At 41.7% G+C, this 15,988-nt stretch overlaps 1 protein-coding gene across 1 annotated transcript in view; it reads right to left on the bottom strand.

The window, feature by feature from the left end:
• Positions 1 to 15,988, bottom strand: part of ipo11 (importin 11) — a 215,357-nt gene that overhangs the window by 135,345 nt on the left and 64,024 nt on the right. The window contains exon 15 of the mRNA XM_015972857.3: positions 13,538 to 13,643. Coding sequence (XP_015828343.3) covers positions 13,538 to 13,643 — 106 coding nt within the window. The remainder of the gene's footprint in view (positions 1 to 13,537; positions 13,644 to 15,988) is intronic.

Genomic DNA, 15,988 nt, shown 5'->3' with positions numbered 1-15,988 from the left:
ATCTCATCTATATTTAATAAAATTTCATCATTTGAATATGTATTACTAAATATCATTAAACATGATTTATCACTGTTTAATGATAAGTTTGTTCCCATCAAACCATAGTTTAATTTTTTTCATCTCTGTATCACTTTTATCATCTGCTATCATATTAGCTATGGTCCCATTTTTTTTTTGGTTAAATGTTCATTTATATACACATTGGTGCCTCTTAGCTTGTTAGCTTGTAACAGAACGCTGTTTCTTTGTTTTCTGATGGTAAACCTTACAATAATAGTCGGTTTAGCTTCCTCAAATTGTTTTGGCAGTGCATGACATATTGATATGGCATATCTTTGAATAGTTATGTTCTTGCTGTGCAGAAAAGTAACAACTTGCTGCTCTAGTGTCTCAAGTTCTTTGTCTGAAGCCTCTTCTGCTGCGTCATGATTTGCTACTGCTTTTGCGTAGCTTCTGTGTCGGGTTTCTAGACCCATTATCACCAAATCCTCTCGTCTTGTATATTGTTCAAGTTCATCAACTCTTTGCTCTAAGGCCGAAATCTTCTTATCTTTTTCAGTTAACAGTATTTTAAGCTCTTTCACCTCCTCCATCAGTCTCAATAATCGATCCTGCTGTGATGTTACTTTTGACAGTTCACCTGACAAAGTTCAGAGATCGTTTGATCTCCGCCAGGTCTTCTGTGGCCATTTGTTTACCTCGTCCACCGGCTCTTCCTCCTGGCATCTCTTCCACTCATCTGCAACCGTCGTCCTCTGGTCCCGTGCTCACCGCGACGCGATGAGTGTTGTTGGGCCTGGCTCAGCAGTACCCCTCCGGAGTCGGTGTTGCTAGGCCAGGTCGGCGGAACTATGCCAGGTTCGGCGCTGGTGGGCCGGGCCGATGGAACCGCGCCGGGCTCGGTACCGCTGGGCCGGGCCGATAGAACCACGTCAGGCTCGGTGCCGCTGGGCTGGGCCGGCGTTACCACACCGGGTTCGGCGCTGCCGGGCCCGGTACCGCTACGTTGGGCCGATGAGACCATGCCAAGTTCGGCGCTCCTTGCTGCACTTCCACCGCCTTTCTCAGAGGCCAAAGGGGTTATTTTTTGTTGTCTTTTTTTCTCCTTCAGGCTTGTGTCATTTGTGGAGATAAAACATAAATGTTGCAAAACTCCATGGTCTATCGTGTCAAAGGCTGCCGTGAGGTCCAGCAGAAGTAACAACACAGAATTACCGCAATCAGTAGCTAGATAAATGTCATTTAGCACTCTAACCAGTGCAGTCTCCGTGCTGTGTAGAGCTCTGAAGCCAGACTGGAAAGTCTCAAAAATGGCTTTCACATCCATAAAAACCAAGAGCTCATTTCTCTAGTACCTTACTTAAGAATGGAGGTTTAGAAATGGGCCTGTAGTTTGCAGCCAGCGAAGCATCCAGTCCAGGCTTTTTGAGCAAAGGTTGAAAAACAGCCTTTTTAAAATTGTCAGGGACTATACCAGAGCTTAGGCTCATGTTAATTATGTGCAATATAAAAGGGGCAACTACTGGAAAGACGTCTTTAAAGAGGCGCGTAGGCATCACGTCATCTGGCGAGCCACTCAGCTTAGCCTTCCCAGCGATCTTGATCAAATCATCTAGACTAATTGGTTGAAATGCTACCAAACCTCTGGTGGCAGTAACAGAACGGCTACATACCGGTGCCCTAGACATGGTAGCCTGGAGCGCTGCACCACATGATGATCATTTCATTTCAGAACTGAGTTAATTGCTGTATAAAGTACTCTGGGGTTATTTGAGTTTAAAGAAATGAGATTGGAATTATATGCAAATTTCGCAGATCTAACTGCCTCTTGGTAAGATTTCCAACTGTCACGTAGAGCAAATAGGGAAACATGCAGATTATCCTTCTTCCACTGTCTCTCGTATCTTCTACATGTCCTTCTTGCGGCACGAGTAGCATACGTTGACCATAAATTTACCGTACGCTTTCCCCCCCTTGGCCTTAAAGGCGCAACAGTGTTAAGGATAGCCTCACAGGTCTCATTAAACCAAGTACAATCCATCCAGTGAGGACTCGTCTGATAAATCAAAGAAGGCTTGTTCAAACAGCGAAGTGAAATGAGTTGCAGTGTCAGAGTTCACATGACGACTATACCTACTGGGGGCATCAGGCTTAGCTGGAATATAGTTCATTAACAGGGCTCTATGCCACCAAATGAGAATAAAGCGCTTGACCCTTGTTGTATATTCATTGATTGTTGATGAAGATAGGTGAGGACTAGCAAGATCAGTGCATCTCGCTAAATGCCCCATGAATCGATTCAAAACCAGGCGTGATGAGGGGGACAGAAATCAATAAGGCGTCAAGGATATCCTCCGTCAACGAGGCAGAGCAGCGACTGGCAGAGCCACACCGTGAGCTCAGAAACAAGTGAGCAAGAAAACTTCACAGGTGAGAGAAGCAGAGTTCAGACTGTTTTATTGACACAGTTAATCAATGTGAAGTCTTTTCTTTTCTTTAAATTTTACCTCTGAACTCAGACTCCAACTGTTGGTATGAGTTTTATTGCTGTGTGTTGTACGTGAAATATGTGAAGCCCAAAACAAACATGCTGTAATGAATGCTCTAACAGCCAATACCCAAAGGACCAAGGACTGCAGACAGAGGAGCAGCTGGGAATGTTCTGCTAACAGTGACAAATGTGCAACAGACAAGTGAGTCGGCCAGAAAATCTGTTGTGAATGTGGCTTCTGGCAGAGACCAAATAGCAATTGTTATTCTGCTTCTCTTGGGAATTGGCCAAGTTGGGGAAATATTTTCAGCCACGGATTTGCTTTTGCTTTATCTGTCATTACTATTATCACAGTAGAGAAATAAAGTCGATACAGATTCATTATTTGTATTAAATTTTGAGGTTTGCGTGTGTGTGTGTACTGAAAAACAGGATATATTAGCCTGTTGGTAGTTGAGATTAATGCAACATAATGACAAACAATAGTTCCCATGATAATACAAACATTGTGTATAAGGTAAACACTCTGTGGACAAACAAACAGCTCGGCTCTCCAAACACTGATTTCAACAACGTACACACTAAAATCTAAGCATAATTAAGAATAATTAAACAATGTTAAAGATAGCTTCTTGTATTTTAATCTTTGGGGGGAACGATAACAACAAGGTCAAAAGTGACGCTGTGCTTTCTCTCAAAGAGACAAATGGAAAAGAATAATTTGTTAATGAACAAAATGAGCAATTTAGGAAAGTGTAGTCTTGTTGTGCCAGAAAGTATCATCTAAAGAATGTACAAATGAGAGATGCTGATTCGTGTAGCATTGGAAGAACTGCTGCAGAAAGGTAGCCTAGTGAACTAGACCAAATTCTTGCTTTGCAAAGTTTGGTCTAGGCATGCTCCATTGGAATCTCCGCAGCTCCTACCAGGACTCTGGCTGGCCAATCACAGCTCTCTAGAGGGGTATCAAACACATAAAGAGCTGTGATTGGTCCATAATGGTGGGTCAATCGTAGTGCTCCATCTGCTTAGTGAACAAATCACAGAGCTTTATCCGCTTTGTGGGCCAATCAGGGCACTCTATATGCCTGGTGGGTGGGATGATGCAACAGAGTGAAACAAGAGTTTGTCACATTCATTGTCCAGTGGAATGCGGAGATCATTTGAAAGACAACGGTAGAACCCGCCCCACAACCGAGAGCCGTCAATGGAGCGTTGCCAGACTAAATAATACATTTATTTAGTCTGGATTGCCAGGCTAGCAGAAAGGTTCAAAGACAGTCCATTAGCACGGGAAGTTGGCATTAATCTGTAGTTCAATAGGCCCATTTCTACTATTGGACCTTTACAGTATATGTCACAAGCCGCTTTCAAAAGACACGCCATGTGAGCATGTCAAGGTAATCCTGTCGCCACGGTGTGTCTTTTAAAAGAGGCACCAAAATGAAGGGAGAACACTGTGCCATTCGTGCCGCCAAGCTTGATAGTAATGTTACTGAAACGCTGCATTTCTGAATAAAGATCATGCCTTTGCACAACAAATGGTGATATCATGATGACGTAAGGAATTTCCTCGCAGCCCTGACCGGCACCAATATTTAAAATGCAAGTAAACACGGGGAGTCCCTTTCGTATTTGTAAAGTGCCTTGTGATTTTTATCTTGAGAGGTGCTTAATCATGTTCTTTCTTATTTCTTCCTTTCACAGTTCGCAAAGACTGTGAAGGACAGCCGACTTTTGGAGCTGCTTACAAAAAAACTTAAGGAGCATGGCTTCAATCGGAGTAAATAAACAAGCTACGTTCAAGCTAAAAGGATGTTCGTGATGGTGTAGCCTCTTTTAGAAAAGAATGCTGCCAATTTGCTGCAACGCTGTGGTGGCATTAGGGAGCCTTAGTTTTTTTTTATAAGTGGTCAGACGGTGGTGGTAATGTTGTGCAATTGTGTCCTTTTCACAAAATATTTCGTAATAGCGGCATAAAGGGGGTACTTTCGCGAAGTAGGTTTGTGATCTATAAAACATGTATGCTCAGCTTCATGCAATCTGCGCTTTATAAATCAGAAACTATCTAGAAAGATTCTCAGGTGTTTTTTGTTCACATCCCACCCTCAACATGCCCACATTCTGCAATAAATGGTCAATGCAAAATGCCTTGTGGATCTCATGAATACACATAAGCCGGCTGTTGCAACGCTCCACCATTAACGATGGCGACCCCAGATCAAGGAAGTGCAATTTCACCAAAGCAGGAATTTAGGTACTTGTGGGTGAGTTGGAAAAATGAAAGGAAGTGTTTTTGCAAAACAAATAAGAGAAAATCCAATGAGTGGCACAGCGTTGCTGAAGCCGTCAATGCTGAGTTCTTCAGAGAGATCTGTGTCGGATACAAAAAAAAATGGTCCGATCTGAAGGTGGAGGCAAAAAAAAAATTATAGATGTTTTGCCACTGCCATAGTGTGTGGCACCTCTGATCTGCCACTGCTTGCCATTAGGATCTCAGCAGTACTTGGACCAGCAAGCGTGCGTGGCATCGTGCTGGAGAATGAGGGAGACACTGAGGGGGCTTGTTCTGTGTGCGCACGAAGCGGTAAAAGTGATAATGCTGCTGGCATTCATAATTGTATCCTTCTCAGCAGCAGCACTGCAGATGCTCTCCATGTCCAAAATGTGCGTAAGCCAGGACCTTAGTCAACTTAAAGTTGTGCGCATTTTTCCACTACGTATTCTTTAAATCCCAAAGTTTTCGTGGAAAGTTGCTTATGCAGTTTTCCAACCCCGTTTTGTGCATAAGCAAGCTTTATGAATGAGGCCCCTGATCTTCTGCTCTAATTGAGAAAAGCTCCAGGTGTGCTGCATTGCTTCAGATTATCATCTCAGGTGATTCTGTTAACAAAAGAAAAACTTATGGCCCGTTTTTACCTTCATTTCCAATGTAGTTGTCGACCAGAGCTCAGCAGTAATTCCCCACATGACCAAGACACCACCCTTTGTTGCGCAACGGTGCAATCGGCGTTTATGACGCAATTACCACAGTATTACTACCAAGCGAGGCAGAACGAATGCTGCAAAATTTGCGAATCACCGTGTCAGCATGGCGCGTTTATAATAAATGCCGATGCGGTAAAGTTATGATTATTTGCCGGCACGGTGTGTCTTGTAAAAAGGGCTACTGTCAACCACCCCAACAGCCCCTTTATACCACCACTGCATCACCTTTTGTGAAAAACGCATGATTGTGGCAAATTCCCACCACAGGCTGACCACTTATGACCAAAGGCTCCCCTGATGCTGTCTCTGTTTTGCAGCAAAGTAGCGCTATTGTTTATTGAAAGTGGCTTTAATTTCAACAAGCCTGCCGGAAATGACCACTCTACAGGCCATTTCAGAAAACAAATGAGTGCCATGCCTTGGGGAAATGTACTTGAACATGGCCCATTAGTTACTGGATGTGACCTGTTAACTCATGCTGACTGGTTAAACCTCGGTGGGACATTTTATTGGTGGACGTCTCCAAACCTTTGTAGAATTGGAAGAGATGCAGACAAGGCAGAATGGAAAGAAAAGTAATCAAGCCTTGTTGATGCTGCTTTAATATAAGAATTGACTTCATTATCGGGGCTCTACAAAACATGGTGAGTTAAAGAGAAATGGTGGCATGGAACACGTTCCCGAATTTTTTGGTATTGGATGATGATTTGACGGGTTATAAAAAGAAACAAACTATCTGTGTATGCAGCAGGGATAGTGCTATTACCTCAACAAGAGCCGTTGTGTTTGTTATGGGAAAAATGCAAGAGCATGTTAATCGAATTGCCCAAAAGGGAAGGAAGTGAGATGCTGTAGTTTTGTCATGGTACTAAAATTGTGTTTCCTTTGTAATTTGAGCAAGTGTTTTGGTGTCTTTGTTGTTCTGGTGTTGTGCGTGCGTGCGTGCGTGCGTGCGTGTGTATTTAATTGGGATGTTGATGTGGTGTCGAAGAATAGTTGCTGTATGAAGCAGCAGCTAATGAGGATCTAAAAAATAAATCAAATCTATGCCACCAAATGAGAATGACTAAATTAATCATACACATAGACATTTAAAGGTAAGACCCGAAGGTGAAAATTGTCCCGTCTCGTCTTCTTCCGCCTATCCGAGTCCGGTTCGCAGGGGCAGCATCCCAACTAGGGCGTCCAGACCGTTATCTCCCTGGCCACCTCCACCAGCTCCTCCGGTAGGATCCCAAGACGTTCCTTTGGCCAGTTCAGAGATGTACTTTCTCCAATGTCTCCTGGGTCGACCAGGGGGCCTCCTGCCGGCAGGGCATACCTGTAACACCTCCCTGGGGAGGTGTCCAGGAGGCATCCTAACAAGACGCCCAAACCACCTCAACTGGCTCCTCTCGATATGGAGGAGCAGCGGCTCTACTTCGAGTCTCTCCAAAATGTCCGAGCTCCTCACCCTCCTGAAAATTATACTTCCAGAAACTATTCTGTACAATGAACAAGAAATTCTTAATTCTCTTTGTGTCAGATTCATGAATTCCACCGGTAGCTTTTCTCTCTCCACATGCTCTCTCTTTTTTTAATACCCTACACTGAGGGTTAAAAATGTAACACTGAATAGTGATAGAATGTCAAACAAGACGATGAACTGACACAGTGAAAACAAGCACACTTAGAGAAAAGTGCACACAGGTGAAGTTGGAACACAAAAAAGCTAAACTTCTGATTGCTACACTCAGAAGTTTAGCTTTCGGCTTGTGAGGGAGAGCATCAAACATGCCCTGCTTCAACATTCACGCTGAATTTTCATTTCCCCCTTTGGGGGCGGCTTCAAAAAACTGTGAGGGGATCTAAAATCCGACAGAAATGCACCTTTATGTGGCAGCCTAGAATAATAAAATCACTGGGATTTGGAAAGTTTGTCAGCTATGATAATTAAATTGTACTGTAGCAACTTATAAAACTCATCTATGCATAACTAGTTGGTTAACAACGAAGAGCATCGTTGTGGCTCATGAGATTCCTAATAAGACAATTAAGGATTGGAGAAGGGTTCCCTTCCCATAATCATGCAAACATCCATTTTAAGCACTGATTATAATAAATTTGCTTTGAGCAGATATGCTGCTCTAAAAGCTTAGAATGTTTAAAAGCATATTTTTCTTTTTTTTATTTTGTTTATTTCATGTTTTCCTGTTTAAAATTTCCCACCAGCCGCTACAGGACCAGACTTATGTGTGGGTGACTAAAGATTCAAGAAGGTAACAAATACAAAGATGATGAGAGAAATGCCTTGGGGGTGGAAAATGATCAAAGTCATTTTGATGCTGAAGGTCACGGGTCAAAATTTCACATTTATTGTTGTTAGGAGTGCCTGTGGTGAACAAGGAGCTGACCTATAGTCATCCACTTGAGAAATGTCCAAATTATTCAAGTCTTGGGAGAGAGTTTACAGTCGCCTACAAAATGTATTTTGGGATGAATCAAAATTTAACAGATTGAGGGATACAAGCATGAGCTGAATATATGTGATTACAATATTAATACTGTATATATTTGCATTTGACATCATCACAGTGGATGGATGTTTGCTCAGTGCTGTGTTTCTCAGGATTTTATCCTTGTATAATTTACTATATTTACTAAAAAGCTTTACTTTTTCTCAAAAGAATAAAAATAATTGAAGTAAAATGGTGGAGATGAGCCTAAAATAGTACAAAGAAGCCAGGTAAGAGTCAAAGGTTTGTTCAGATCTGCACACTGAGGGTTCAGGGTCACAGTGACATCAACATGCTCGCAATGTGACGTCAGCACTAACCTAAGTACAGGACCTTCGGAGTGATGTGGGCTTTTTGCTTTGTTTACCTTGGGGCCTGAGTGTGAAGGGCACTTCTTTGTTCTTTGTTTCAAACACACAGCCTCCCCTCTGGTCACTTCTGCATTTTTTACAACTTTTTTCTACACGCATTCATAAAGCAGCTCACCGTTGGGTTATTAGAGCGGACTCACAGTGTACCTGCCAATAGGTTTCTTTCCTGTTGAACCCCTGAGTTTTGAATCTTTTTGTCTTAGAAGTTAGGCTGGTGAGGTAATAATAGGAAACCAATTCATAGCTGATTACTTGTTTTTTGGGGGGTATTTTTGTAGTGGGTACTCACTGAGCATCAAACTATTTTGTGTTACACCAGGAAAAATCAGGTGTAAAACACCAGCTCAGTGGCCTAGTGGTATGAGTGCCCACCCTGAGACTGGGAGATCATGGTGTAACGTCCAAAAGGGTCCATTTTCACCTATATATTGACCAACATAAAAACCTTTCATCTACAGAAATAAATCCACTTTCTGTTTGACCTTCTAAATCCAGAAGGTTCGGCTCAGCGCGTGTTGACATTCCATGAAGACAAAACATTCAAATAAACACTCCGTCCGAAGGTCCTACACTCTCTACTTAAGCCTGATTCATGCTTCTCCGTCAGCTCCGCATGGGACAGACACGCACGGATTGACGGAAGCGTTTTGCTCTTTTACTTCTCCGTCTCCTGGGGAGTGTTGCAAAGCAATTGCCCGGCAGGACCACAGAGGGCGTAGCACTGTTCTGTGGTATCCTGTCATGTATCGGTCCAAGATAGTGTGTTTATATTGTGTTTTTTGTGTATATAAGAGACTTTTAACATGGACATATTTGTCTCTCATTCTCCCACCGCTTCATGCGCTCCCCACCTCTAAACCCACGTTTCCTGTCATTTCCGTCCACAAATAAAACGCTTGCTGCGCATCTTTTCACTCCTCCAGTCACGGGAGGATAAAACGTTCATATTTTTTGAGTTTTTTGGCGAGGTATTCTTCAAGCTTCTCCGTGTCTGCCGCTTGTTATCCTCGGCTCTCCTTGCAATGGCGGCGCTGTAAACAACAGCGGCGTCCTGACCAATCACAAGCTTGCGTAATCCGCCTCGTTCGACGGATGTTTAAAAAAGTGGGCTCGACTCCGTACGTACTTGCGCGCCTGCCGGAGCCCTACGCAAGGACGGATAATGGCGTTGCGTGTCTCCGCACTGACGCAGACTGAGAAGCATAAATCAGGCTTTAGAAGCCAGACAACATTCTTCACTCTGAATAAGTGAAGACTCCATGATTGTAGAGCTATAAGTTAAATAATCACATGTGATGAATGAACAAGATGTTTAAATGAAATGTTTTAATAATCTGTGCTTAAAGAATTTGAAATGAATATTGTTCTTACAAGGATCCATTTATGTCACAAATCAGTATGTTTTTGATTTAACTAGTTAATCATTGTTTATGCTCACTTACATTACATTAAGACAAATATTGAGGTTAAAAGGCACCTCGCATAAGAGTTTTAAGACATTCTCATTCACAGTGTTAAAAACATCTTTGTATCTGAAGAAGGCGTGGCTTTCTGAGGAATGTTTTGGTAAAGCCTTCCAGACATGACACATTCTGATTTGCCAGAATACACCAGAAATTATAAATAATGAGTTTATTAAAACAGGATTTACTTCCCGATTAGTTCAGTTTCCAGCTGACCCCCGATTTGGCCAAATCGGGAAAGAAGCCTCTTTTGAAACCATCTCCTTGGACCTCAAGTCGAAAACCTTTCTGCGACGCTGCAAGTGATTACAGACACAGCAGCTCTTTTCAGAGCTACTTCACAGCTAACCTGCAGACCCCGGGTTGCATCTCATGGCCGGGGAAGCCGAACTCAGAGGAAGCTACTAATCTCTGAGTATTGTGGTTTTGATGACCGGTAGAGGTGCTGAAAAAAAAATCAATTCAAGTCTGAATCGGGATTCTTATTTATAAAGATTCAAAATCGATTCACAAAGGTTCAGAATCGATTCCAAGAACTCAAATATTTGGCATGTTACAGGTTTGAGATGCACTTTTTTGATCTTTGTTAGGAGATTCAGTACTCTGTTTACTTTTGTGGTCCCATAAATTGAGATGATTTATGTTTAAATCTGCTGATAAGAGGGCACTTGAATGTCATTTTTTCCATACTCAGAAATTTCAGATATTCTCATATTTATTTTCTAAGTTGATAAATGAGTACTCAGGATTACTCATGTAACTTGTTTCTACACAAACTTGAAAAGTATTTGACCGTATTACTTTCAAAGCTACTGTTAGGTAACTACAGATTTGTTATATTTTACAAGGTAAGCAAAAGAAAACGTTGCCTGTTGGTCATAAGATTGCTTCTGTTTACAGTTTTAGAATCACAATAGTTTACATAGTAAATCTGCATTTTTGGAGCACGACCAGTTTAACGTCAAATAAAAATGTCCCACAGCTTTAACTAACTTGTACAACAAAGTAGTTCATCCTGGAGCTGACACTCTTTGTTAACACTGATTGTGAATCGATTTAAATTGAGAATCGAGAATCGATTCTGAATCAAATCGGCACCCCAAGAATCAGAATCGGAATCGAATCAAATCGTGAATTGCTCTAAGATTCACATCCCTAATGTCCGGTGACCTCACCACTCTGACCGCAAACCTCCGGACCGCCGGGAGCAACTCATACAAGGGTATCGTAAGCCTGCTTACCGGTGTTTGATGAGGTTTATAAATAAACAACTCTCTAGTTTATAACAAACAACACATTCTTTTACGCCCAGATTTCACAATTTCTCTCAGATACAAAGAACGGTTGCTCCAACATCTAGCTTCCATCACAACACCTCACATCCACCACATCACATCTCATTATTCATTTCTTATATATTCATATTATCATTAGTTTAGGAAAATTAATTAAATTCATTTTATAAATTATATAGCTGACTCTGTGTGAACTAATACGAAGTGTGTTTATGGTCCCTGAATAAGCAAAGAACCCTAGAATCTTCTGATTAAACAGTCAAAGATCAATCAGATTGATATTTCATATTTATATGGAATATCACTTCTTATTGGTCATAATTAAAAATGTATTTTACTACAATGGGTTCAAAGCCACAGTTGGGTCATACTTTAAAAATGGGACCCAATGCCTCTCCACTTGACACTCACATTAATGGGTTTCTTTGAAGGGTTAAACCGTCAAATGTTTCCCAGGCGCAGCTGTGTCTGCAGCTCGTCGCTGCCCCGTGAATGGGACAAATGCGGAGAACAAATTTCACACACCAGGGTGAAAACTAACGGGACTTTCATTTTATCTCTACAACACATCAGATGCCATTAATGTCTTTCATAAATTAATTGCTTTGTCACTCCAGATATATAATCAATTTTGTAAATGTGTCAAGAGGAAATAATCCAACAGTGTTTCATCCTTTCGCAGTGGTCTAGTGGTAGAGTGTCCGCCCTGAGACTGGGAGATCAGGGGTTCGATTCCTGGTCGGGTCATATCAAAGACTTTGAAAAAATGGGACCCAATGCCTCCCTGCTTGACACTCAGCATTAAGGGGTTGGATTGGGGGGTTAAACCACCAAATGGTTCCCGAGCGCGGCCGTGTCTGCAGCTCACCGCTCCCCCAGGGGATGGGTCAAATGCGGAGAACAAATTTCGCACACACACCTGTGTGTGTGACAACTAATGGGACTTCAATTTTTTAACTTTTAATTTTTCAGACCACAATGGAATAGAACATAAAAGTGCAGAGTTCTTTAACTGTGTTCACCTGAACGTGCACTTTTTCAGTTCAGAACTACAGAAGGGGATGTTTCAGTGTTTATAAAATCTTTGTTGTGCTAAGATGTGAGTATTTGTCTGATTATAAAATAAAAGAGTACCAGAAAGAGGTTTCTTTTACAATGGGAAAATATTCATTGAGCCTATATAAAGTACATGAACCTTTGCTGGGGCTCACAAAGGCCAATGAGTCCTTATAAATTTTCTAACCGAGTGCCAGGGTGGGGACGAATGAGAAGAAGGGAGAATGTCTGGCAAAGTGAATGTTTGGTGGGTTGTGGAGCAGGGTTCAAGGACAAGTGAAGAAGAGGGCAAGGACCAGACGACGATCTGTGGATCCATCTGACATTCATTCTTAGGGGCTCTGCACACGGGAGGCGACATCGCCTCTCCTCCATTCATTTTCAATGAGACATGGGCGACAAAGCAATAATCGCGGGTCTCCCTCCTGCTAAGCGAAATGCGAAAAACGTGCGTGTGAAAATTTGCGCTCGTGCACGTGTCGTGCACAGGCGACCCAGCGACGCGATCCCAGAAAGTTAAAACATTTTCAACTTTTCATCGCTGTCGCTCGGACGAGGACCAATCAACGGAGGTTTCATTCACTGACCAATGAGCGGACAGGATGCTCCGTACATCTCCGAGCAAACATGAAGGAGAAGTTGATTATTATTATTATGTTTTATATAGTAAAATCAGATTTCAAATAACTCTAGCAGCACCTTGTGAAACATCATATCTACCGCTTTTCTAACTCTGAACCACTTAAATAACCTTAATTCCCTCCAACCTGACACCGTCAAACAAAACAACTGACGTTTCGATTTCGCCATGGGACAGAACGCGTAGACGGCTTTGCCGCTGGCCGTGGGTCGCCTCCCGTGTGTCAGGTAATAAAAGCGACAGCGACAAATTTCGCTGATCGCGGTCGTTTGTCGCCGCCCGTGTGCCGAGCCCCTTAGTCTGGATATTCACGGTGCATCCTGGAACGTCAGTGCGTCACCATTCCATTTTGCTGTTTTCCGCTCATCCAACAAGGACGTTAGTAGTAGCTCAGGCTAGCATTAGCAGTAGTTCAAGCTAGAGTTGTTCTGCACTTAGCATTACCACGACCAGTGTTTATGTATTGATGACGCTGAAGTAGGTTGGGACACCCAGATGTAAGGTGGTTTGTCTATCCTGATGATGTGTTAAATCAGCTTTTCTTATAACTAACTCTTTGGCTATTACGCCAATTTACGTTGGAAAGCCCATCCGAGACGACAGACGTTTTGGTATGCCACATTAGTCACCTCTAGCTGCCCAAAATCAGCAACAATAATGGGGTTTTGAATTCTAGGACCATTATGATAAAGAATAAAGATGGACAAAAAAATGGCAAAACTTCCAACAAAATACCTGTGATGGGTAACTTGAAGCTCTCCAAGCAGCTGATTCTTGAACCACTGATCAAAGTCCACACTGTCAAACAGTTCATATGCAGCCAGACCCACTGCATTGTACACTGTAAAGAAAATACAGAAAACATTGCACTTTTTTTAATAATTCACTCAAAACCATGTAATTCAAGTGGGATGTAAATTTAAAGGAGTGATTCACTTGTTTAATCAATACATTTGTAGTGGTCTCTAGTAGGAATGAATGACTTGTAAGTCGTTCTCGGGGAGGGAAAAATGTACCGGTGCACCATTTCTTGGAACTAAAAGTTGCCCAAATCACAGCGAAGCCTCAGATAGCAGGTTTTTAAGTCTTACTTCATGATATTTGGGCATCTGACCTCAGATTTGATAACAGCAACGCAACTCTACCACTGACTTGCAACGTAGATGTTCCATCTCCACAAATAACACAAGCCTGGAGGAGTTCTGCTGTGTGAGTTGCTTATGCTAATGGTAAGCTTAAAGTAGTCGACACGTCCACTGCTAATTCCTGGACATAAAAATAACAACAGCCTTCCCCGTTGTGAGTCAAGATCAGTGAGACCATGAATGTAAACCATCAGCATAACGTAGATCTGTCAGGCTTTTCTTATCCTAGCATTTCACAGTCTATTGTCTATCAGAAGCTAACGCAGGACATAGGTGTGGGAGACTATTTTCATGTTCAGCCTACAAGAAAAACTCAGAGTGGCTGATAATAATCAGAAATAATCATTTAAAAAATCGGTTTTCAGTCAACTACACCTTTAAACGTATCCATTCTTTTCAAAAAGCTTAACATAACTTGTGTGAAAATTGTTTGCGCAAATGAGTATTGGAGCTGTTCTTATTCAGGACAAAGTCAAGAATTGTGGGTATAAAAACAACACAGATTAGCTTGTTTAAAGTTATAAAACATTACAAAGCCACATGACTTTGAGAATCTCAAGAGACACAAAGCATCGAGGAGAGGATTCTGACATTTTGACATATTAAAAACATAAAGAAATGTGATTGAGGGCTATAAGCAATATGCAAGCTTGGCAGGGGGAAGTATTTCGTCTTTATTGCTAAATCTGTGACAAATTACTTTTTCATAGATGCACAGAACTAATCAGGATAATAAAATGCAACCAAATGTGGCTCCACTCTTCTTTAACTTTGTGATTTAGTGAGCCTCACTTTTTTCCTTTCTTCCTCTGCGATTAAATTACAGTACCATGTTTTGACACAGTTTAACTTGCCCTGGGGATGCATTATAATTAATTCTGCTCCGTTTCACTGCTGCATTATTGCAACTCCCTTGAATGAGATGTTCAAAGTTTTGCAGTTATAGCAGATCAAAAATTGCTTCTCTGACAGCTAATGGCATGCTCAAATATAATTGTTCACTTCTAATGTACAATATATGATGGAAGTAAGTGGTGTCCTTGTAAGATTTGAAAATAACAAATGAGGGACTGGAAAGGGGGCTACTAAAAGAGATATACACACAAGCCAAGAATTTCTGCAATATCCAAGATTAAAAGCACCACTTCATTAAAAAAAAATGGATGGACTCACATCTGCTGCAGTGCCAAGGACTTCTTAGACCACATTTATTAAAGAAGGTATTACATTTTTATAAATCAAATCAAAAACATTCCTTCCTGGAAACAACACATTTTTTGCAAATAAAAGAGAATGTGGGACACAAGGCAGAAGAGGGGAAGAGGATGTTGCTCCTTTTTACATCAGATACCATTTACTAACGCAACTTCACTGTGATGCCCACGACACTCATTTATTAAGTTCTGTGCCTTAGTTGAGGCATCCATCATGTTGAGAGAGAAACACAGAAACACCAGGGCAATAACCTGCTTTGGTATTCCTGCAACAGCGAGCATTGTGGTGGTGAAAATAACGTCTAACTACCATGACGCAATCATCCTCACAAGCTGAAAACAAATAATCCAAAGAAGGTTGCAGCAGTTTCCTTGAAAAGATGGTTGCATGTTTTGTTGTAGGTTTCTGTAACGCTGAAACCTTCTTCAGTTCATAAACATGGTTTCACACATGCAATGTGCTAGCAGACAGTGGTAACATTTGTATTAATGACGTTTCAAATAAAGATTCTGATTGTTCCCAAACTAACACAGCTTTAATTCCTGTTTCCTGTTAATAATCAACATTTTGGCGACACCAGTGGGGTGTTATTTTAACGGATAGGACAACTCTAGTTGCTAAACGTTAAAAATAGCACCATTGTTTTTGTGGTTTCTAGAGTAAGCTCAGGACGTGAAGCAATGTGTCACAACGTGCCGGTGAGTGAGGCAGATACAAGGATCCACATGCGGGTGAGGGAAGCAGGCAGGCAGACAAACTGGAACGAGTAACGGTCTTTAATGAGGAGAGCACGCAGGATAATGAAACAATGATCCAACCAGACAAA

The sequence above is a fragment of the Nothobranchius furzeri genome, chromosome 17, assembly GCF_043380555.1.
Source record: "Nothobranchius furzeri strain GRZ-AD chromosome 17, NfurGRZ-RIMD1, whole genome shotgun sequence".
Lineage (NCBI taxonomy): Eukaryota > Metazoa > Chordata > Actinopteri > Cyprinodontiformes > Nothobranchiidae > Nothobranchius > Nothobranchius furzeri.
Note: the sequence above shows the minus strand (reverse complement) of the source record. Positions and strands in the feature narration are given on the sequence as shown.